Below are 22,788 nucleotides of genomic sequence, written 5' to 3'. Positions count from 1 at the left end.
CTCAGAGAACTGAGGTCTTGGGTGTGGTGCACAGTCTCAGAATTGTCCACCTTGGTCCAAAGCATGACTACCCAAGGGTGAGGGCGAGGAATCATGGTCCAATGTATGAGTTAAGGATGCTGTTGGCTACAAGTTACATAAATCATGTTACGGCAGCTTATGCAAGTACAAATGAATTATTCTGACATACCAAGAAACCCAGCCATGGTTATGACCAGTATTAGTTCAACAACTCAACAGTCCTAAGGCTGGTGTTTCTATAATTCCCTTGGCTCCCTCATGGTCATGTGGTGCTGTTATAAATCCAGTTGTCACAAACACATTCAAGATTTAAAAGGAAGGAAGACTGGAACAAAACATGTCCCTGCCCTTTTAACAGGAGTGTGCAAAACACTTCCCCAAAACCTCCTAGGAGAATTCTACTGAGTTATCTTAGCCACACTTTTTCTTTCTCTTAAAGATGTTATTTATTTGAGAGGGAGAGTTACAGACAGAGAGAGGGAGAGACAAAGAGAAAGGCCTTCTGTCCATTGGTTCACACCCCAAATGGCCACAACGGCTGGAGCTGGGCCAACCCAAAGGCAGGATCCAGTAGCTTCTTCTGGGTCTCCCACACAGGTGCAGGGGCCCAAAAACTTGGGCCATCTTTCATTGCTTTCCTAGGCCATTAGCAAGGAGCTGGATCAGAAGAGGAGCAGCCAGGACGTGAACCAGCACCCATATGGGGTGCTGGCACCACAGGCAGAGTCTTAGCCTACTACACCACAGTGCCAGCCCCCTTAGTCATGCCTTTTATTATGACCACTGATCACAGCACTGGGCAGGCAGGAAGCAGAGTCGCTACCATGCCTTGGTCAGTCAAGTCCTCGAACTAAGCACTTGGGGACCCTGAGCATCGAGTCTGCGAGTGATGCTGACCTTGTATTCACAGTCTTGCATGTGTATGGGATCTGTGTCTTACTACTTTTTTTTGTTTGTTTGTTTTTTGACAGGCAGAGTAGACAGTGAGAGAGAGAGAGACAGAGAGAAAGATCTTCCTTTTCTGTTGGTTTACTCCCCAATGGCTACTGCGGCCGGCGCACTGCACTGATCTGAAACCAGGAACCAGGTACTTTTCCTGGTCTCCCATGGGGTGCAGGGCCCAAGCACTTGGGCCATCCTCCACTGCACTCCCTGGCCACAGCAGAGAGCTGGCCTGGAAGAGGGGCAACCGGGACAGAATCCAGCACCCCAACCAGGACTAGAACCCGGGGTGCCAGCGCCACAGGCGGAAGATTAGCCTAGTGAGCCGCGGCGCCGGCCCTGTGTCTTACTTCTAACCAATTCAGCAAGACAAAATGATGAGCTGTCACCTCTGGTTCTATTATAAAAGATCCTCTCGGCTAAGAATCAGTCTCATGCTCCAGACGCTGTCCGTGGCTCACTGTGAACATGTAAGAGCCATGCTGGAGGCCCACATGGAAAGGAGGCTGCCAGGGTAGGCAACATGGGCTGTTGCCGCCTTTCTGGTTTTTCTCCCTTTTTCCCAACAGCTCTTCTGTTCAAATCCCCCCTACACACACAGGGACCTGTGTACCCCTCTCAGTTCTGGTCCTGGGGGCAGAGCACAGGACACACAGTAAAGCAGCTGTTAGCAGCACAATGTCAGTTTAGTGTCGCCTAAGCCAGTGCATTCGGAGTGAGCCTCAGCGTGTATGCATGAGGCGCCACACGGAGACAATTTTTCCCCCTGGAGGTGACGGAGCAACCATGTAGCCCTGAGAGCAGCAGGTGGAACCTGAAACCTCAGAATCGGACAGCCTCACGGGGAGCCAGGGAGCCTGACACCCGCCGACACTGTGACGCTACTAGATGAAATCTTCATCTCATCCAAGAATTCTCTGTACCGGTCCACTGTGGATTTTTCCCTTCCAGTCCAAACTATCCTAGTAAATATAGTAGCCACCTAAAATAACATGATGATACTTCAAAAAGTTCATGAAACAAATGGAATTAAAAGTTAAGTTTGGGGGCAGGCATGTGGGGTAGCGGGTTGAGCAGCTGCCTGCAGCACCGGCATCTCACATGGGCCCCAGTCTTGGAGTCCCAGCTGCTCCACGTCCGATCCAGCTCCCTGCTAATGCCCTGGGAAAGCAGAGGAGGATGGGCTGCTGCACCTGTGTGGGAGACCCAGAAGAAGCTACTGGACCCTGGCTTTGGCCTGGCCCAACTTATGCTGTTGTGCCCATTTGGGGAGTGAACCAGAGAATGGAAGAGATCTCTCCCTAGTGCCCCAATTCCCCTACCCTGTAACTCTGACTATCAAATAAATAACATCTTTTGAAGAAGAGAAGTTTACGGGCAGGCATTTGATGCAACAGTGAAGACTGCTTGGGAGATGTGCCTCCCACACCTGATGCCTGGTTCAACGCCCAGCTCTGCTGTGGACTCCGGTTTCCTACTCACGTGTACCCTGGGAAGCAGCTGGCGATGGCTCAAGTACTTGGGTCCCTGCTACCCACGTGGGAGAGAGACCAGACTGGGCTTCTGGTTCATGGCTTTGATCTCAGCTCTTGTGGACATTCAGGGAGCGAACAAGCAGATGGAAGCTCTCTTTCTTTCTCTCTTGGTTTCTCTGTCTCTGCCTTTCAAATAAATACCAACAAATAAATACAATTTCTTAAAATGATATTTCAGCACAAAAACATTTGAAACCCTGGGGCATTTTCTTTTCTCTAAATGCATTATTGTCCACGTCTTTCCCTGAACTACACTGCAAGCTCCTGGCAGGACATAAAGGTTCTAGTTTATTTTGTATTCCAAGGGCAACATGTAGTTGCTTAATAAATAGCTGTTGATTAAGAATCTATCCTATCCAAGTTTGCACGAAATATGCTAGCTGTTAGGACCCGATAGCTTGAAAACCAACCCAGGGAATAAAGGTGCAAGGGACACACTTCGATCAGCACAAGGTAAAATGCACAATGTCCTCACCATCTGCTTTTGTCCCCCAAGAAGACAGAGTGATGTCCCTTCCCCCAGCACCCGGGATGGGACTGGTTTGGGAAGAGGGGCACTGTAGGTGGAACTAAGTTAAATGAGTTCATACCACAGGAGGCCTGGCCCTCCAGTGTCCGGAGAGAAGCTCTGTGAGGGTGGGGGCTGAGATGGAAGGAAGCTGAGGAGCACCCAGGACTGCCCGCCACCGCCGGAGTCTATGAAGGCGCAAACAGAGATTCGACCCAGGGTTTTAGAGGAGCCTGGCCTTGCTGTGGCCTCGGTGTCGGCCACGTCACAGGCAGAACTGTGAGAGAATCACTTCTGCTGCTTTCAGCTCCCAGTTTGTGGCATTCTGTGGCAGAAGTGCCAAGAAACTAACATAGTGGGGCTGGCGCTGTGGCATAGTGAGTAAAGCCACCACCTGCAGCGCTGGCATCCCATGTGGGTGCCAGTCCGAGTCCCAGCTGCTCCACTTCTGATCCCGCTCTCTGCTATGGCCTGGGAAAGCAGTGGGAGATGGCCCAAGTCCTGGGTCTCCACACCCACATGGGAGACTTGGAAGAAGCTCTTGGCTCCTGGCTTCAGACCGGCCCAGCTCTGTGGCCATTTGGGAAGTGAACCTATGGACGGAAGACCTCCCCGCCCCCTCTCTCTGCCTTGCCTTTCAAATAATCTTAAAAAAAAGAAAGAAAAAGAAAAAAACATAGCAATAGATGCAGATTTAACAGAAATCACATCCCAGGCTGACCTTGGGAAAGTTGGCCCTATGCTGATGTGACCCCAGGCCCTGTGTGTCCTGCCCTGCTCCCCAGAGCCACACTTCTGTCCTCAGTCCACACCCCACCACCTCCCCCAACACACACACACAGTCCTGCTTCCTCCCAGCCTGCACCACGCCGCTCCAGCCGCAGGCTGACGAGTTCCTCCTCCCGGCCGGTCCTCATCTTGCCTTGGGTCTCAGCTCCCATGCCTCCTCCTAGAAAGATTGATTTTCCCGTTATTCATTTATCCCAGTGTGCGTTTAAATCACTTTCGTATTTCTCTATATAGAATTCAGCAGAAGGCAGAGAGAGGGCGGGCACCACAGCACAGCTACTCTGAGCTGCTCTATTCCCTAGGCAGCTCCCCGCCAAGGTGCCTGGGAAGGTGGCAGAAGATGCTTCCAGGACTTGGGCCCCAGCCACCCACATGGAAGACCCGGATGCAGTTCCAGGCTGCTGGCTTCAGTATGGACCACTCCCAGCCACTGCGGCCATTTGGAAGAGTGAACCAGTAGAGATACAAGTCCCTCTCCCTCTCACCCCGTGCATGTGTGTGTGTCACTCTCCTCTGCAAATAAACAAGTGAATCTGTTTAAATGAAGACGATGACAGAGAAGAGTGGCCAGGACCCCCGGCTGCCCTGCAGGTCTCTGGCAGGGGCCAGAGGGCAGGCGGACGTGGGGTGAGGGGCACAGAGCACTGACCCGCACCCCTTCCTTTCTCAGCCCACCTCCCCGGATACCTACAGGAAAGCTGTCCGTCATCAACCTCACTCATCAAGGAGTTCAGGGGCAGATGTGCGCTCCTTTGAGACAGGCAACTGCTACACAGAAATCCCCGACCCCCAAGGAACCTTGGGCTCCAAACCTCCATCCTCTCGTGACCCCTCCAGCTACTGCTTCAGCATCGACCCTCTCCCACCACCCAGAGAACACATCCAGGCTAAGCAGTGCCCCTGGAATCACCGACAGGGCAGACCCCGGGCTGGGGGACTCCACAGGGGCCGAGTCCCAGCCTGGCCTCAGTCTGACTCAGACTGGGCCCCTTACAGAGGACAGAGGGGTATTTGGCTCAAGGTCTGGAGGCTGCAGAGTCCACGTGTGCGCCACCAGCCTCCACTCAGTGGCGTCCAGCGTGGTGAGGGGCTGTCAGCTCAGGCTCACTTCCTTCTCTGACAAAGCCACCCACCTGATGACCTTGCTAACCCTGGGCACCTCCGGAGACCATCGGCACGGGAGTGAGCTTCAAAACGAGTGCTGGAGGCACCGTTCCAAGCAGGCTGCTTAGCAGCGTGTGCCCCTGGAGTTACTGTGATGGGGAAGTGCACGCCAGCACGGGGCGCCCCACGCGTACAGCCTGTTTACTCGGCTCCTGTGACTGCTAAGACCACCTCCGCAGATCCATCCTCACCCCCATCTCACTCGGTGGCACTGGGAGAGCCCAAGACCCTCAGAATCTCGGTTGGAATCAGAAGGTCCAGGAAAAAGCAGAGCTGGGTGGAGGGAATTTTCATCGGCACCAACAGAACTGGAGGCCTGTGACTAAATGGAACACCACCCCCGCCCTGAGATGGGAAGGTAGGGTCCTCTTTGGGCCATGGCCGCTCCCTCCACTCTGGCGGGAAGAGGCATCCAGGTCAAACACGCTTGGGCCAGTGTCACGGTGCAGCCCGTTAAGCTGACACTGGCATCCTAAGTGAGGGCAGGTCCAAACCCCGCTGCTCCACTTCCAGTCCAGCTCCCTGCTAACACACCTGGGAAACCAGCAGAAGTCGGCCCAAGTGCTTGGGCCCCTGCACCCATGTGGGAGATCCAGAAGAAGCTTCTAGCTCCTGACTTCAGTCTGGCCCAGCCCTGGCCATTGCAGCCATCTGGGGAGTGAACCAGCAGATGGAAGACCACTCTCTCTCTCTAACTCTGCCTTTCAAATAAAACAAATGTTAAGAAAAAAGACACTGAGGGCAGAGCTCTTAGTGGGGAGCCAAGGGACCAAAGTCAGCCATCTGCAAATATACACTTTCGCCACCCTCTCCTCCATGGTGCCTTCACAGCCAAACGACTTGGACCAGGAGAAAGACACTGTGACAAGTGGCATGGCCACTCCACAACTCAGAGCACAGGGAGTTCACAGGAGAGGAATAAGGGACTCCTTGGGGTAGAAGTTCTGCGAGGGACAGCAAACACGAAGGAACCCACTATTGGCTCTTGTTAAAGCCCAGCCACAGAGCCTGCCTGGGTCAGGGTCCACCAGTCTCTGCTTCCATCGGCTTTTTAAAAATATTTTATTCATTTACTTGCAGAGAGATGGAGACAAAGACAGGAAAATGTACACAGACATCTTCCATCTGCTGGGTCACTCCTCAGTTGTTTGCTATAGCTGGGCCACCTCTAGACCACAGCCAGGAGCCCAGAACTCAACCGAGGTCTCCCCCAGGGGTGGCAGGGAACCAATTACTTGAGCTGTCACCTGCTGCCACCCTCAGTGTGCATTAGCAGGAAGCTGGAACCGGAAGTGGAGGAGCCGGGACTCGAACCAGGCATTCTGACGTGGGCACCCCAAGCAGCACATCCTAACCACTGCACCAATACCTACCCCTATTTCCACCAGGTTTAACCTGCATTGCAATTTTCCTGCAATGATAAGTCCAACACTCCAAACTGCACACTCTATCATCTATTTTTTCCTTCTTCCTGTACTTTTGTCATTCTCTATGCAACAATTCACCAGAAACTCAGCATCTGAAGACAGCAGGCGTTAACCAGCTGAGACTTGTGGGTGTCAGAAGTCTGCAGCAGGTGGCTGGTTATACTCTGCAAGGCAGCAGTGATGGGTCAAGTAGCTGGATCCCTGCCACTCAAGTGGGAGACCCGAGTTGAGTTCCTGGCTCCTGGCTTCAACCTTGGCCCTGGTTCGGTACCAGCCATTGCAGCCATCTGGGTAGTGAACCAGCAGATGTGAGCTCTCTCTTTCTGTCTCTCAAATAAATAAAATATATAAACAGCAAGCAGCGACAAACACGTTCATTATGCTTTTAAAGAAAGAGAATACTAAACGGTGTTCATGTCTCTCTCCTTGGTGGCTATTCAGGTGAGAGAATGAGTGGACCAGCCATGTGCCCTATTCTGAGAACTGGTGTTGGTCCTGTTTTCCTGCCCGCCTTACAACAGGAGCGCAGCAGGCCCCTTGTGATCTCCCTTGTCCCACAAGGGTCCGCCCAGCCGAGGAGGCTCAGGACAACTCAGGGACTCAGAAGGCCCGGGTGTCTGAGGATTCCAGCATGGGGACAGCACTGCCTGACTCCACGGCCAACTCGGCTTTGCTCTGGAGACTCGCTCACCTGGGGAGACTTTCTGTGAAGGTGCTGTTCCCCGCCCTAGGGGTGAGCACCCAGCTGCAGCTGGACAGTTAGGAAGCTCACTGCTTCAATTTCTTTATTATTGATTTTCTTATTTGAAAGATAGAGTGACAGAGGGAGAAGGAGGGGGAAGGAGGGAAGAAGAGAGGAGGAGGAGGAGAGCAAGGGAAAGAGAGAGAGAAAGAGATCTTCCGTCCACTGGTTCACTCCCCCAATGGCAGCAACGGCTGGAGTTAGGCCAGGCCAAAGCCAGGAACCAGGAGCTGCACTTGGTCTCCCAGGTGGGTGCAGGGGCCCAAGAACCCGGGTCATCACCTGCTGCCTCCTGTGTGCAATCAGGGAGCTACTGGGAAATGGAGGCTGGGCTCGGCAGCAGGCGTTCTGAGATGTGATGCTGGCATCCCAAGCAGCAGCGTAACGCACTGCACCACACCACCTGTCCCTTTAACTTCCACTTGGAGCTGATGGCAAAGGGCCTAAAGTTGGTTAGAATTCTTTAGCCCCAGTGACAGAGCACTGAAAAGATTATCCTTGAGTTTCCAATTTTGAGAGCTGACATAGGAAACCTTTGATTTCCTTTTAAGATAAATATCATCTTTTCAGTTATTTTTCCTTTTCTAAATAATTAGTTACACTCAGGATCTGTTCCCATCTGACTGGTGGGCACCTTCCAGGTACTCAGGGTGGCAGCAGTTGGCCCATGAGGGGCACTGAGCACTAATGCCGTGGGTTCACAAGCACCACTTAGTGACATGTGCACCTGCTAACACCAGTACTCAGCCAGAACACCTTGTTTTTAATTCAGTTTGCAATCACAAAGTGTGCTAATAGTCCAGGACTCACTCACCCTGTCCTTTTGGACTCTTCGTAGTTCTTCAAAGCAAACTCCCAGGGAGCCGGCAAGATCTGTAACACAAAGGAGGCCTCGCCTCACACAGTGCTCCCCTTTGCAATGATTGGCATATGTAGAAAACACACGTGTGCAAGATTAACTGGAAGAAGACTTGGTCCCTGTTGCAGGTTGAAGGGTGTCTCCACCAAGAAGGCTATGTTGGAGCCCTACTCACAAGGCCCTCAGAAAATGGCCTTATAGGGAAGTAGAGCTGTGGCAGAATTAGCTGGGTCACATACCTGGTCACACTCCAAGCGAGGGGCTGGGCCCCCAATCCATTGCAACTGCTGCCCTTGAGAGACGGCAGTGGGGAGAGGTGACTCTTAGGCAGAGATCCACGTAGCCACGAAGGCAGAGATCCACGCACTGCAAGCCACAGAGGCCGAGCTGACAGCAAACCACCAGACGCTGGAAGACAGGAGGGTCCCCTGCACATTTCAGAGGGAGCAGCCCTGCCAGCCCCCGGGGCTGTGAGATAATGCATATCTGCTGCCTGTAGAACTTTGTGATGACAGCCCTTGACTTTCAAAACCACATCGCTTCAATTGCAGAAACGTGGGGGAAGCAAAGTCAGCAGACGAGCCCACTCATGCACAGTGGGCTTGGTGAGGAGAACTGCCTCTTACCACAAGCCACGGGCAATGGTGGCTCTTTCTAGGACACTGGCATCTGTTTCTTGTGCTTGCACAAGGCACCACCTCAGACCCCCCAGAGCTCAGAGTGATGTGGGCGGGGTCATCTCCGCTGCTTCTATAGAGGCCAGAGGGAATCAGACCACAGCCAGAAGCTGGTCATCGGTCATAGACCCAACACACTTTTTGGCAGCAACAGCCCCTGTTTGTTCCTCTCTCTTTTCCTTTGGCATTCAAATTCTGGTGATAGGGCAGGTGTTTGGCACAGTGGAGACACTGATTGGACTCTCCACGTGTCATTATCTAAGCATCTGGGTTAAAGTCCCAGCTCCCCTCCCAGTTCCAGCTTTCTGCTAAAGTGTATGCTGGGAGGCAGCAGGTGATGGCTTAAGAGCTTCGGTTCCTGCCAGCCATGAGGGAAACCCAGACAGAATTCCTGGCTTTGGCCTGGCCCAACTCTGGGTGTTGTGGGTACTTGGGGAGTGAACCATAGACCTGAGCTACTTCTCTCTTTCTGACTTTCAAATAAAATGAAAATAAGTTTTAAAAATCAGGGGGCAGGTGTGTGAAGCACAGTGAATCATGGCTTGGGATGCCCACACTGCATATGAGAGTGCCAGGCTTCAAGCCCCGGCTACTCCACTTCCAATCCAGCGTCCTGCTAATACATACCCTGGGAGGCAGCAGGTGACAGCTCAAGAATTTAGGTCCCTGGCACCAACTTGGGAGACTTGGATTGACTTACTGGCTCCTGGCTTCAACCTGCCCAGTCTTGGCTGGTATGTGAGCATTTGGGAAATGAACCAGCAAATCAAAGCGCGCGCTCTCTCTCTCTCTCTCTCTCTCTCTCTCTGCTTTTCAAATAAATTAAAATAATTATCTTCCCTGACATAGGTGATAAAACAATGAATAAAACACTTTGCCTGCCATTGATAAAACGCAGAAATGTGCCAACCTCCTAAGAATCGTTCTATAAAGCAAGGGTGTGAGCCCTGGGAGAGATACACCTGTAGCTTGGAAAAAAATATTTTCCTAGGGTTATCTTCCCTAACAATAAGAACCGAGTAAGTAGCTGACAAGCACACAAACAGCTTATTCATCATCTCACTTCTACACTCGCCCTGCACGGTGCCCACAAGGGTCTTGCATCACAAACTCCACCTGTCTCAAGAGCTGCTTTAAAATCACCCAGCCTGGGCCCCAGAAAACCTGGCGTCCCCCTTCGGGGACAACACCGCAACTGTCCCAGTGGTGTCCTCTGTCCTGCAGGCTGCACGAGTGTGGCTCTGCTTCACGCCCAGGCTGTCGGTGATCTTCAGGAGCTTCAAGGGTCCCCACCCCTGGCTTTTGGTAAGCAGGAAGCCCGACGTCAGCAGGGTGTTCATTCTGCACGGCTCAGCAGGAGCCGCCCCACCCCGTCTGCCCTGGCCACAGCAGTTACCTGCAGGTGGACACTTGCCTAGGGCTGGCTCAATCAGAGCTGTGATACGGGTGTGATACTGGGGCTGGGGTGTTGTCAGTATACAAAGCTGAGCTGCCCAGCAGATACATCAAGGCGACGATAGGAGAGGCAGCGTTCTCCTACCCCACACTCAAGTGGGCCTGCCACCTTTCAGTGGCTTCAGTAAACACGCTAAGAAAGGCAGGAGCGCAGGCACCTGGCGGAGCAGTTAAGGCCACACTCGGGACACTGTGGCCCATACCACAGTGCCTGGGTTTGAGTCCCAGTGCTGCTCCTGACTCCAGCTTCCTGCTAATATAGATCGTGGAAGGCAGCAAGTGACGGTTCCCGTGCTTGGAATTCTGTCGCTCACTTGAGAGATGCAGACTGAATTCTTGTCTCTTGACTTTGGCTGCTGTGGGCACTTGGGAAGTAAATCAGTAGAAGGAGATCTCTCTGCGTCCATCTCTGTCTTTGCCTTTCAAACAACAAAACAGAAACACATGGGCAGGTGAATCATTACTTGGGAGGCCCACATCCTGTATCAGAGTGCCTGGTTCAAGTCCCAGCTGCTCCGCTTCATGCTAACACATCCTGGGAAGTAGCTGGTGACAGTTCAAGTACTTGGGTCCCTGACAACCATGTGAGAAACTCAGATGGAGCTTCAGGCTTTCGTGTTTGACCTTATCCAGCTCTGGACGTTATGGGCATTTGAGAGCCAATGGATGGAAGATTCCCCACCACCACCTCTCTCAAATCAATGAAATTTTTAAAAAGCACTTTTTTAAAAAAATGACTACACACTTAAAAGAAGTGCATAAGTTTCCAGCCAGGCTGGCCCACGTGAAGGTTACCAAGCTCTGGCACTAACAGCTGACGCTGTCTGTGTGCTGGCTGCGGGCTGGGTGCCATTCAGTGCACTTCCCAGGAACCCTTGCACACAGTGCTTCCAACAGCCCTGTAGAGGGGCCGGCATCATTACCTAAGCCTACTTCACAGAGGGAGAAGCACAGGCCAGGGAGGTCAGCTGGCTGACCACGGCTATGCAGGTACAAACAGCAGACTTGGAAGCACACGCTTCCTAACCCTTGAAGACAGCAGAAGGGACAGAGCACCTGGGCCTTGCAGAACTACAGGAGCCAGATCCTCTGCTCAGACTCCTCCCACCCCCCTCCCTGCCCTGGGGAATATGCACCTGCACTGTAGCAGTTTTCCCAGAGGGAGAGACTGGTACCATCATGCTGAGCGTGGAGGGCAGGGCCGGCTGCCAGCAGCCCGGAGCCCTCAGAAATGCGGGCACTGAGCTCCAGAGCCTGGGCTCCACAGCATCTGGGCCTGCAGCGCCTGCAGTTGCCCCAGCCCTCGTCCACCTGCACCTCCCCGGGCTCTCTCGGGGGTTTGCTGCCGAGGCCATGCTTATAGCCCGCAAACACTGGGATTCGTCAGCCCCTAACGAGACGTCCAGGCTTCCTCACGGAGGATGAAGGAAGGATGCCTGTCAAACATGGAGAGGAACAGATCATTGCGGGCCACGAACGCTGAGCTGCGGGCTCAGACCGAATCCAGAATTCGCAGGAGTCGCACACCGCACCACGGGGCTAGAGGAGGACCCGGGGATGCCGCGGACTCCGCCAGTCGTCCCCACCCCGGCCCCCACCGGCCCTGTGCTGCTGGGTTTGGTGCATCCTCCTCGCAAGTCCTGCCACCCCTGGCCCCAGCTGGCTCAGAAGTGTCAGCGCAGCGTCCCCTGGGGCTCCAAGCTCCCTCACTGGCAGGGACGTGTCACGGCCGTCCCCAAGTCCCTCCAGCTCTGGCGCAGCCCCGAGCTCACAGCTGGTACAGAGCACCTTGCAGACGACAAGGACGGGTTGAGAAGTATTTTATTTGAAGAGCTTTTCCTCCACAGTCCTAGAGCTATACAAAGAGTGACTGCTGCTACAGAGAGTGCTCTCCTGGGCGTCGCTGAAGTTCAATGAATCATGTGACAATGTGCACATGTTTAAGCCACACTTGAAACTGGAGACTCAACACAACCTTTTCAACACAGAGAGCAGCAGTCATAACAGAACCTAGCTACTCATTCTACAGATTATCATTTTTCCCTAAAGTGACTACTAAGTACAGGTATGAATGTAACATAGATTCGGTTATAAAGTGCCCTAGTCTTAAATCTTTTTTTATTAGAAAAAAAAAAAAAGACACAATAGTTCAAATCACATTTTCCTTTTCTTTACCAGAAACGCTGACAACCATTTGAGAAGTCATCAACCAACCCTAAAAAGTCCTTTCAGCTCGCCTCCTGCTCTACAAAATGGCCCCATCTTTTACATTCACTGTTCTCTATAGGAATGGATAGAAAAGGTTAGGTGAGGAGGCTGGGTGTGCATTTCCTAAATCAACACAAGAAAAGGCAAACTGATACTTTACATAAATGAAAGTGAAAACAAATACTCTTAAGTGAAAACCACCTGTTGATCACCGTCAGGAAGGCCACACCCAGTGACCCCGAGTCCAGCCTAGCACTTCACTCACTGTTTCACAGAGCTGTTCACGGGTGGGGCTCCCCTCTGCCCAGGAGCCCGCATCCCTGGCCGGACTCCTCTTCCCGCTGGTCCCACCCCCCCCCCAGCCCTTGCTGTAAGGGCGGGGATCCTTGGTCTTTTTAAATAAGGCAGATTACATGGAAGTGGAGTACAGAGAAGACTAAGAAAAGCAGTAAGAAAAAAAAAATCACACGGTAAAATACAAAACGCAGCACGTGACGCTCACATGCAAAGAAACACTGGCTCGAGATGCATCCAGTGGGGAATCTCGAAGCAAGGCCACCAGCCTGGAAAGCGCCAGCTGTGCCCAACAACAACAGGCGGCTTTGAGAAGGACCTCCTGGGTAAGACAAGGGCGGCGAGCCCTTTTCCTGGCCTGCAAGCTCTTCAAGGTCAAGAGCCGTGGCTTATTCGTGTCTGTCCTCCCAGGTCTTAGCATTGTCCTGCCCGTGACAGACCCGTGGTCAGTGTTCTCAGTCAGCCAGCCCACTGCTTGCACAGCCACCCTGGCTGGGTCCGAGCCTCCGGACGCCCTCCCTATCATGACCAAGGAGGGATGGCAGACAGAACCCGGCACTCTGCTGGTGACAGACACTTGTGAGCACGGGGCTGACCTGGATTCTTGGCCCGAATCCCAGCACAGGGGAAGGAACACCAGCATGCCCACAGAACGCCACCTTAACGTCAGGTGGCACAGAGGCACCATTCATGGTCTAAGAAAAAGGCATCGGTACTCACCCTGCTCGCCCCAACTGCTGGGCCGGCCCGCAGGCAGCGTCCGGCCACCACTCGTCACATACCTGGCTGATCAGGAACACCACCGCTTTGCCACTCAACTGACCTCTTTGGCCCAACAGGGAGTGTCACAATTCCACTTGGAAATCTGAACACACCGCATCGGCAGTACTCCACAGGCAACTGCTTACCAAAGAGACCAACTGAATTACTCGCAGAGAAAGAACATCGACCATCCCAGTACAGTTCCAAGGGACAGCTAAGGCAACAGAGAGTACTTGGGGTCTTGGGTTTAAAAACAGGAGAGTTCAATTCTCTTTGGTTTCTGCTCCTTTTAAGCCATGTGTTTGTGTCTTACTATTATCCATGTCCTGTCAGTACTTCATTGCTATGACCTAACCGCTACCATCTAAATAATCCACTCCTGCACATTCCTAAGAAAACATTTCAAAGGACGGAAACAGGAGAGGCCATAAGCCAAGACGGAAGAGTGTCAGGGAGGAGAATACTTCCTTCCCACCGCCCTTGGCTCAGGCCTCGCGTGCTCCCACTCAGGGCAGTCTTTGTAGGACGCGGTGCCCTGGCCGGTGCTCCCGGCACGTCATAAAAAGACAGAACACTCGCAGCAGAACGGGCAGCAGAGAGATACTGTCAAGGTGAGAAGGAAAGTCCAGGGGGCTGAAAGGAAGCGCCCAATGAAGCATCGCTTTCACTCATAGGTAGAGTCTTCCGCACAACACTGGCACCAGCAAAAGAACAGCACTAAATAAAAACTGGTGACGACATGACAGTGTGTTTGGTGTGCACAGCAGGAAGGATGGGATCCCAAAACCCACAGGCTGGTCTCCACCGTGTCCCCAGCCCTGCTCGGGGCCCAGACCAACAACTGCTTGTCCAAAGTCTTTTATCTGGGAGAGAGCTGTAGCACGCAAGCACACATACATGCATGTACACATATCAAACCGGATTTGTCAAACCGCTTTGTGCATCCGCAGAGACCTTCATTTGGTCCAAGAACCTAATTGTTGGCATGAACAGACCCAAAGAATGTTGTCAGGAATAACTGGTTGGCAGAAATAATACGGTGTTGCACACAACCTGGTTATTTACAAGCTAATCTCCACCTGTTTGTCTAATACTAACTCAGCTGACCCGAGTATTCTGCATATGCAGGATTAAGCCTTCCAAAGTCAAGCTCAGGACAGGTGTTTGGAGTTAAGCTGCCAGCAGAGAGGACCACAGGCCACATCGGAATGCCTGGAGTAGACACCCAGCTCCCGCTCCTGCTCCCAGCTTCTTGCTAATGCGCGCCCTGGGAGGCAACAGTGATGGCTCAAGCAGTCGGGTTTCTGCCAGCCACGTGGGAGTCCTATCTTGAGTTCCTGGCTCCCGGCTGTAGCCCAGTCCCATGCCAGCTGCTGTGGGCATGTGGGGAACGAACCAGCAGACAGAAGCATGTGCTCACCTGCTCTCTGTCTCTCTCTCCCCATCACCTCTGCCTCTAAAGAAACAGAAAAAAATCTCTACGGTAACAAAAGTTAACACTATCTAAAATGAAATAAATTAGGTTTCGAAATATATGTAATGAAACAGGTGACTGGAAATTCAATTCTACAATGATTATAAATTAAACCTATTAGTTAAGTACCATGCCCAGGAAGGTTTTTTTTTTTTTTTTTTTGAAAGCTTAACATTTGAAAAGAAATGAATATGGCTTAGAAACACTTAAATAACATTCAGAGTGGACTGTGGAGAAGAATATTTGATGAGAGGATACAAAGACCTGTATCCACGTCTAAAATGCATATTTGCCTCATTTTACCTAACAGAAGTGTTCCTGGAAAGTTGTGCAAATAGGAGTTCTGTACCTAGACCCTTGTTTTACATTTATAGAGGCCACGGTGTAAAGAAACCCTGTAGCCAGCCCTGTGACAGGGGAGACAGCTCAGCAGACGTGGCCAGCTCCCTGCAGGGTGACAGCTGGAGCCGCCCACCAAGCTGCTGGGACTTCCCAGAGCGACGCTCGCTCGCTGTCAGGGACGTGAGTCTGCCTGCCACTTGTGCAGAAAGAGGGTCTCCAGGCCACGGGTTCCCTGATTCTGCTGCAAAATGCCAGAGGACTGCAGAGGGTGCCTTTCAGTCACAGGAACATCTCCCCAGGGCGGAGCAACGGGATCCTAAGGAAAGCTGCCCTGCGGCGGAAGCATTCACTCACTGCTGACTCTAAGCCGAGCTCTTGTCACGCCAACACCCAGGGCAAGTGAAGCGCTTAGCCGATTTCAGGAATGCCATCGGTGGCTGTCCCCTTCTCTCCGAGCCACTGCCCCTCTCTCCAGCACAAATGTTCTCTGCCATCCTCACCTTAGCCCACACAGCAAAACGGACATGAAAAGCTCAGATTAAATCAGACAGCTGCCAGACATCAACGTGATAAAGTTGGGTTTTCGGTCTTAACAACTAAGTCCAATACATTCAATGAAAGTAACTCTTACGGGAAAAAAAATTTCTCATCTGGTGTTCCCATCCTATGTAAATTTGTGACTCCATTTTTGAAATGGATGCTAATTTCCATCCCTTCACACAAATCCTCTTTTAAACAATACTGGCCGCCTGGCTCCTGTGACCCCATAAATGTTCAACCTGCCTCACAAGGGCGGAAGAACTTTCGTGTGTTTATGTCTGAGCATTTACAATGGCAAAAAAAAAAAGGGGGGGGGGACACAGTGGAGACTGCTTCTATGGGAATTCTGGGGGGACTGATTGCCGGGAAGGGGTCATAGGGGTTCCTTGGTGTGAGTTTCCTGGAAAGCCACAGGCAGGTCAACTATCTGCACACAGAACCCTGTTGTAAACACTCTAGGAGCTCGCACAGCTGTGACAGGGGCCGGAGACACAGAATGGCGGTGGCAAAGGGAGGCTGGTGGAGCGAACTCCCACCACAAAGGAAATCTGAAATGTGAAAGGGACAGAAGGTATTTCAAGTGACCTGGACGAAGCGGATTTTCCAATCGCCTTGAGCACTCACGTCCATCACTGCCTTTGGCCCTTGACCCGCGCACTCAGCGGATCCGCTCGTCAGTGATTGGCCCGAGAGGATCACGTCTGGATGAACACATTATCATGGATTTGCTCCCATCATTTAAGAACCAATAATTTAAAAAATAACGATGGTCTCTTTTTTCCCCTAGCATTTTCAAGTAATTAGTTCAAGTAAGCTTATGTACAGCTGGAACTGGATACACGCGGCCTACAGCTCCCCTTTAAAACACGGACACCCCATCGTCTGGGTCTCAGCCAGGCCCCCTCCTGGCACCGGCTGGCTCAGGCTTCTGCCTTGTTGGGCAGGTAAAGCGAGGAGACCAGCAGGTTGTGGCCGAAGGCCGGGAAGCGGCGGAAGGCCTCCCAGCTGTCGGCGAAGATGTTGTACTTGAGGAAGACCCGGTGCTCCAGGCTGGTGGACAGGGTCACGTCTCTGCTCATGATGTAGATGCCGTCGTTGTGCAGCGCGCACGTCAGGTTCAGGCCCGACTTGGACGTGTTCTCCTTGAGGTAGAGCCACTGGCGGCTGACGGTGTTGTAGGACTGCACGGTGAGCATGTCCTCGCTCTGGCTGCCCCTGCGGGTGGGCCCCAGCTCGTGCAGGCAGCCCCCCACGATGTAGATGGTCTCCTCCACCGACACCATCTGCTGCTTGCGGATGTGGACGTCGCACGTCTCGAACAGCGTCCAGACGTCGGCCGAGGGGCAGTACTGCAGAATGTTCATGTTCCGGTCTGCAGAGAGAGAGAGCGGCAGAGGCTGACGCGCGCGGCCCCCCGGTGGCCGCGGCCGCGGACACACAGAGCAGCCCGGGAAAAGTGGGGGCTGCAGAAGCAGCGTGCGGGAGACCCCTGTGGATTCATCCTCAGCCACCTCCCCCTGCCGTGCGCCCCCTCTCCGGCACCGGGCTGGAGTGGCTAAGGCCGGGGAAATGAGCCACTGTGACGTGGGCGCAGGCGCTCATGCCCAGCACCTGCGCCTGCACACCTCGGAGCACCAGGTCAGCGTGAGGAGAGGGAGGACTTCAGCGCACAATCAGTGACAGCCCAGCACCCCCGGCAGGCACCAAGGCCTGAGCGCACCACAGCTCACATCCGGAGAAACGCAGCCTCACGCCTGCCTGCTGCCAGGGCCGAGACTCGCCTGGCACTGCTATATTGCAGCCGGGACACAGGCGAGACACGGAGGGCAAGCCCCCCACCACCACCCGAACAAGAGGCAGCTGGCTCCTGTGGGGATAAAAAGCAAACACTACAGGGGTGCATGCTCTGACCTCACTTTTTTTTTTTTTTTTTTTTTGGACAGGCAGAGTGGACAGTGAGAGAGAGAGAGAAAGGTGTTCCTTTTGCCGTTGGTTCACCCTCCAATGGTCCCCGCGGCTGGCACGCTGTGGCCGGCGCACCGCGCTGATCCGATGGCAGGAGCCAGGTGCTTCTCCTGGTCTCCCATGGGGTGCAGGGCCCAAGCACCTGGGCCATCCTCCACTGCACTCCCTGGCCACAGCAGAGAGCTGGCCTGGAAGAGGGGCAACCGGGACAGAATCCGGTGCCCCGACCGGGACTAGAACCCCGTGTGCCGGTGCCGCAAGGCAGAGGATTAGCCTAGTGAGCTGCGGCGCCGGCCCTGACCTTACTTTTAATTGTTATTTTCTTCAAGGAAAAAAAGTTGCCTGCTCTTTTTTGAAAAATGCTTGTGGTGCCAATTCAGGTCCTGGCTGCTCCACTTCCCATCAAGCTGCCTGCTAATGCACCTGGGAAAGCACAGGAAGATGGGCCAGATGGGCCCCTGCACGCCCGAGGAAGGCCGGGTAGAAGCTCCAGGCTGCTGGCCCAGCAGCCCATGCTGTTGCAGCCATTCAGGGAGTGAACCAGCAGGTGGAAGATCTCTCTCCGCCTTTCAAATGAATAAATCTTTGTTTAAGAAAGAAAAATGTTAGCAAATTGTATAATATCTAGCTTGGCTTTTCTTCTTTTAAATTATTTTGTTCCCTTTTCTCCTCCATGAAAGAATAACTGGAATATTTTAGCCTCGATAGGGGAAAAAAAGTCACAAATTATCAGAAAGAAAGAAGCTTGTGTTTTGTCATTTCTGTTTAAACCAACAACCACACCTATCAGTGGAGGAGACGGCTTGGCTTGAGAACTGGCACGAGCCGGGTGTGCGGTGTTCTGCCTGCTGTGGAAGCTGCCAGGACACCGCGCTCCTCTCTAGGGCTCAGCTCCTCCCCTAGCCCTTCCTCCGGAGACAGAACCCCCCACACCCACCCATACACAGAGCTGGCAGCGCCTAGAGCACTCCACAGCCATATGTGGTCAGGACTCGAGTACCTCCTTAGGAGGGCACAGAGAGAAGCCAAGTCCTGGGCGTGCCGCTGGCCCTGTGCCTGCACGAGTCTCCCAGCTGTTGCAGCTTTGACAAAACTGTCTTGCAGGTTTCTATCCACACTACCTCTGTTTCTTAAATGCCACTGCTGCGGTCACACTCACTCTGGTAGACAGCCCCAGGGAGTCTGGGTACTCATCTAGCAGAGCGCCCCTCTGCACCTGACCCTCTGCCCACAGAGTAAAGGGCTCATTCCAGGGAGGCGTCCAGAGGGTACTTCTAGGTCTCCCCAGGTCTCTCTAAATGTTGTCTCTCCTCCCTCAACAAAAGCTCAGACCCTGACAAGGTGGTTTGAGATGGTGGGACGGACAATCGTCTAGGCTTTACACTCACCATCGGTTCGGAAGTTTGAACAATCACTTTTCTCCCCTTTACAGCTACTACTGCTTTCTACTGAATGTCTTTTCTATTTTTTTTAAGATTTATTTATTTATTTATTTATTTGAGAGGCAGAGTTACAGGTCAGAGAGAGGGAGAGACAGAAAGGAAGGTCCTGCATCCTTTGGTTCACTTCCCAAAGGGCTGCAACAGTCAGAGCTGGGCCAATCTGAAGCCAGGAGCCAGGAGCTTCTTCTACGACACGACACAGCGCCAGCCCCTGAATGTCTCTCTAATTCTTTAGTGCTGGCAAAGAATTAAAATAATCAAACAGCCATCACAGAAACCATAAAGTATTATTTCCTGAATTATAAAAGTCTCATCAGCATAGGAAGTCAGAAGGCCAGGAATCCACCTTTATGGATTTTTGTGGGGGGTGGGGTAACAGTTATGACGACTTATTTCAGAATAAATAAGTTAGGAAGTGCAGGAAGAGCTGAGCAGAGCACAAGCCACTGCCCTGTCGCAGAGCCTCAGGAAATGAGCTCTCGACCCCTTCCGCAAACACCGCTCCGTCCGTGGCACTGGCCACCCCTGCATGGATTTGGCACAGGGAATCCAGGAGAGAAATGACAGTGGGTGGCCTGAGTGAGGAAGGGACACCGGGGTGGCTTGCGCAGCTACAGAACACACAAGGGCTCTCCAGGTCAAATCTAGAGTATTTGCTCAGCAAGGGTAAACGCCGGCTGGGAAATCTACCAGCGGAGTAGACCTCGGGTTACAGGGAGAACTCAGCAGGGCTGGGGGGATGTTGGGGGACAGATGTGAGAAGTCAGCCCTCGGGGTGGGGGCACCGTGTGATGTCAGACCTCTGCAATGTCAGGGGGACACAGTGTGATGATGTCAGTGCTCAGTGGGGGGGACACAGTGTGATGATATCAGCCCTCTGCAATGTCAGGGGGACACAGTGTGATATTGTCAGACCTCAGCAATGTAGGAAGACACAGTGTGATGATGTCAGCCTTCAGCAATGTGGGAGGACACAGTGTGATGATGTCAGCCCTCAGCAATGTGGGAGGACACAGTGTGATGATATCAGACCTCAAGACCTCAGTGTGGGGGGGGCACAGTGTGATGATGTCAGCCCTCAGGGGAGGGGCACAGTGTGATGATGTTAGCCCTCGGTGGGGGTCACAGTGTGATGATGTCAGCCCTCAGTGGGGGTCACAGTGTGATGATGTCAGCCCTCAGCGGGGGGGGGGGGGGGCACAGTGTGATGATGTCAGCCCTCGGGGGAGGGGCACAGTGTGATGATGTCAGCCCTCGGTGGGGGTCAAGTGTGATGATGTCAGCCCTCAGCGGGGGGGGGGGGCACAGTGTGATGATGTCAGCCCTCGGTGGGGGTCAAGTGTGATGATGTCAGCCCTCAGCGGGGGGGGGGGGGGGGGGCACAGTGTGATGATGTCAGCCCTCGGTGGGGGTCAAGTGTGATGATGTCAGCCCTCAAGAGGACCATGGGGAGGGGGTGTCGGGGGACAAGGGTGATGACACCAAGTCACAGGATGCACCAAGTGTCACTCAGTCTAGGGAGGAATCAGAATTGAGAAATGTTCAGAAGTGAGCACTGACTTACCTGGGACAAAACAGAGAAAGAGAACAAGAAAGAACGAGAGCGACAGGTGTGGGAACTGGGCTTGCTACAGCTGTGTCTAAGCACAGAAAAGTGATCCTTGTAACCAGAACTCCAATGTTGAAGTACAAGAAACGACTATAAGTCTCATATTTTTTTCACTCATTTGTAAAGAAAAAGCTGGCGAGTGTTGTCAGTGTACAGGAACTCACATGGGGCACTGGGAATACCCCACGAGTGAAGAAAACACGGAGCAAAATAAAGAACGTGGAGGCAGGTGTCTGCCTAGTGGGTAAGACGCTACGATGTCTGGCAGTGCCCCACATCCGAGTACCTGGTTCAAATCCCCAGCTCCTGCTCTGACTCCAGCCTCCTGCTAAAGCACACCCCAGGAAGTAGTGCTAATGGCTCAAGTACTACGTTCCCTGCCAGGCGTGTGGCAGGTCTGGATTGAACTCCCAGCATGCAGCTTGGGGTCGGCACGTGGGACGTGAACTAGCAGATGGGGGAGTCCTCTTCTTCCCCACCCCCCCACTCCCTAGTAAAACACGTTCAGGCACTCTGTCTCTGTCTCTCTGGATATACCCCAGCTGATTGGTGACCCCAAAATGTCATCCACCTCCTGATCCCTGGAACCTGTGACTAAGACCTGAGTTGGAAAAAGTGTCTCTGCACACAGCAGTTGAGGATCTTGACATGAGATCACCCTGGGCTACTCAGGTGGGCCCTAGTTCCAATGACAGGTGTCTTTATAAGGGCCAGACGATGACAGCCACACAGGAAGACAGAAGCAGAGCCTGGCTGTGTGAAGGCACAGGAGGCCAGCAAGGACTCTCCCTGGAACCTTCCCAAGGAGTATGGCCTTGCTGATGCCTTGATTTCCAACCATAGGTCCCAGAACTGTGAGAAAACACAGTCTTTGTTAGCCACCAAGCTCACACTCAGCCATGTGGCAGCCACACAGGAGGGAGACCGACACATGGCCCACCACCATCCCCACCAAATCTACTGTCCAGAGGCAGGCATCAGGAATCTGCTGGGCTGCCGGCACTGTGGCATAGTGGGTAAAGCCACTGCTTGCAGTGTCAGCATCACACAGGCACCAGTTCGAGTCCCGGCTGCTCTACTTCCGATCCAGCTCTCTGCTATGGCCTGGGACAGCAGAAGATGGCCCAATTGGGCCCCTGCACCCACATGGGAGACCTGGAAGAAGCTCCTGGCTCCAAATCAGCCCAGCTCTGGCCATTGTGGCCATTCAGGGAGTGAACCAGCAGATGGAAGCTATCTCTCTCTCTCTGTCTCTCCTCTCTATGTAACTCTGACTTTCAAACACATAAATAAATCTTTAAAAAAAAATCTGCTGATGGCCAGCCCTGTGGTGCAGCAGGTTAAGCTGCCGCATGTCTGGGTCCTGGCTGCTCCACTTTGATTCCAGCTCCCTCCTCCTGGCCTGGGAAAAGCAGCAGAAGATGATCCAAGTGTTTGGGCCCCTGCCACCCACATGGAAGAGCTGGAAGAAGCCCCTGGCTTTGACCTGGCCTAGCCCTGGCCATCTGGGGAGTGAACCAGCAGATGGAAGATCTTGCTGTCTCTCCCTCTCTATCTGTAACTCTTTCAGATAAATAAATCTTTTTTTTTTTTAATCTTCTGCTGTCACATTCACAGAAAGAGTAAATCAGAGGTTCATGAAATACTTCCCATCTGATTTCTTCCAGCATAAATCCCCCAACCAGACACACTTGGATGTGCTGAGAACTTTATCACCAGTGAGAGCACTCCTAGTGCTGGATTCCTGCCCTGCGCGTGTAGGGGTCGCTCACAGTCTGCAAGGGGGTCTGCCACGGCTGTCATTAGCAGGGTGGGAGAGCTCCATCCTGCACATGTTGCACCACAAAGGGGTGCAGGGTAACTTCACTGCCAGACTCAGCAGTGACCACACTCCCTTAACGGGGCCAAAGTCCCTAGTGTGCGGCTGTACCTTTTCTACAAGGCCTAGGCTCTCTAGGGTCAGACAAACCAAATGCACAAAGAAAATGCGCCTGGCCCAGGGGCAACCCGGAAGCGGCTGCTGTGAGGGTGAG

General features: G+C 53.0%; 1 protein-coding gene and 1 long non-coding RNA gene across 2 annotated transcripts in view; both read right to left on the bottom strand.

Annotated features, from left to right (window-relative positions):
- Positions 1-973: 973 nt before the first annotated feature.
- On the bottom strand, positions 974-10,538 carry LOC138843891 (uncharacterized). The gene is made up of 3 exons (XR_011379043.2): positions 8,227-10,538; positions 7,943-8,001; positions 974-3,955 (listed from the first exon to the last, which is right to left on the bottom strand). It is a non-coding gene; the product is annotated as an uncharacterized LOC138843891 (long non-coding RNA).
- Positions 10,539-11,922: 1,384 nt separating this feature from the next.
- Positions 11,923-22,788, bottom strand: part of KLHL42 (kelch like family member 42) — a 31,838-nt gene continuing 20,972 nt past the window's right edge. Inside the window, exon 3 of the mRNA XM_002712726.6 lies at positions 11,923-17,111. Within this exon, the coding sequence (XP_002712772.1) occupies positions 16,660-17,111 (452 nt within the window). The 3' untranslated portion in view covers positions 11,923-16,659. The remainder of the gene's footprint in view (positions 17,112-22,788) is intronic.

The sequence above is a fragment of the Oryctolagus cuniculus genome, chromosome 9, assembly GCF_051225735.1.
Source record: "Oryctolagus cuniculus isolate XC-2025 breed Fujian yellow rabbit chromosome 9, ASM5122573v1, whole genome shotgun sequence".
Classification (NCBI taxonomy): Eukaryota; Metazoa; Chordata; class Mammalia; order Lagomorpha; family Leporidae; genus Oryctolagus; species Oryctolagus cuniculus.
Note: the sequence above shows the minus strand (reverse complement) of the source record. Positions and strands in the feature narration are given on the sequence as shown.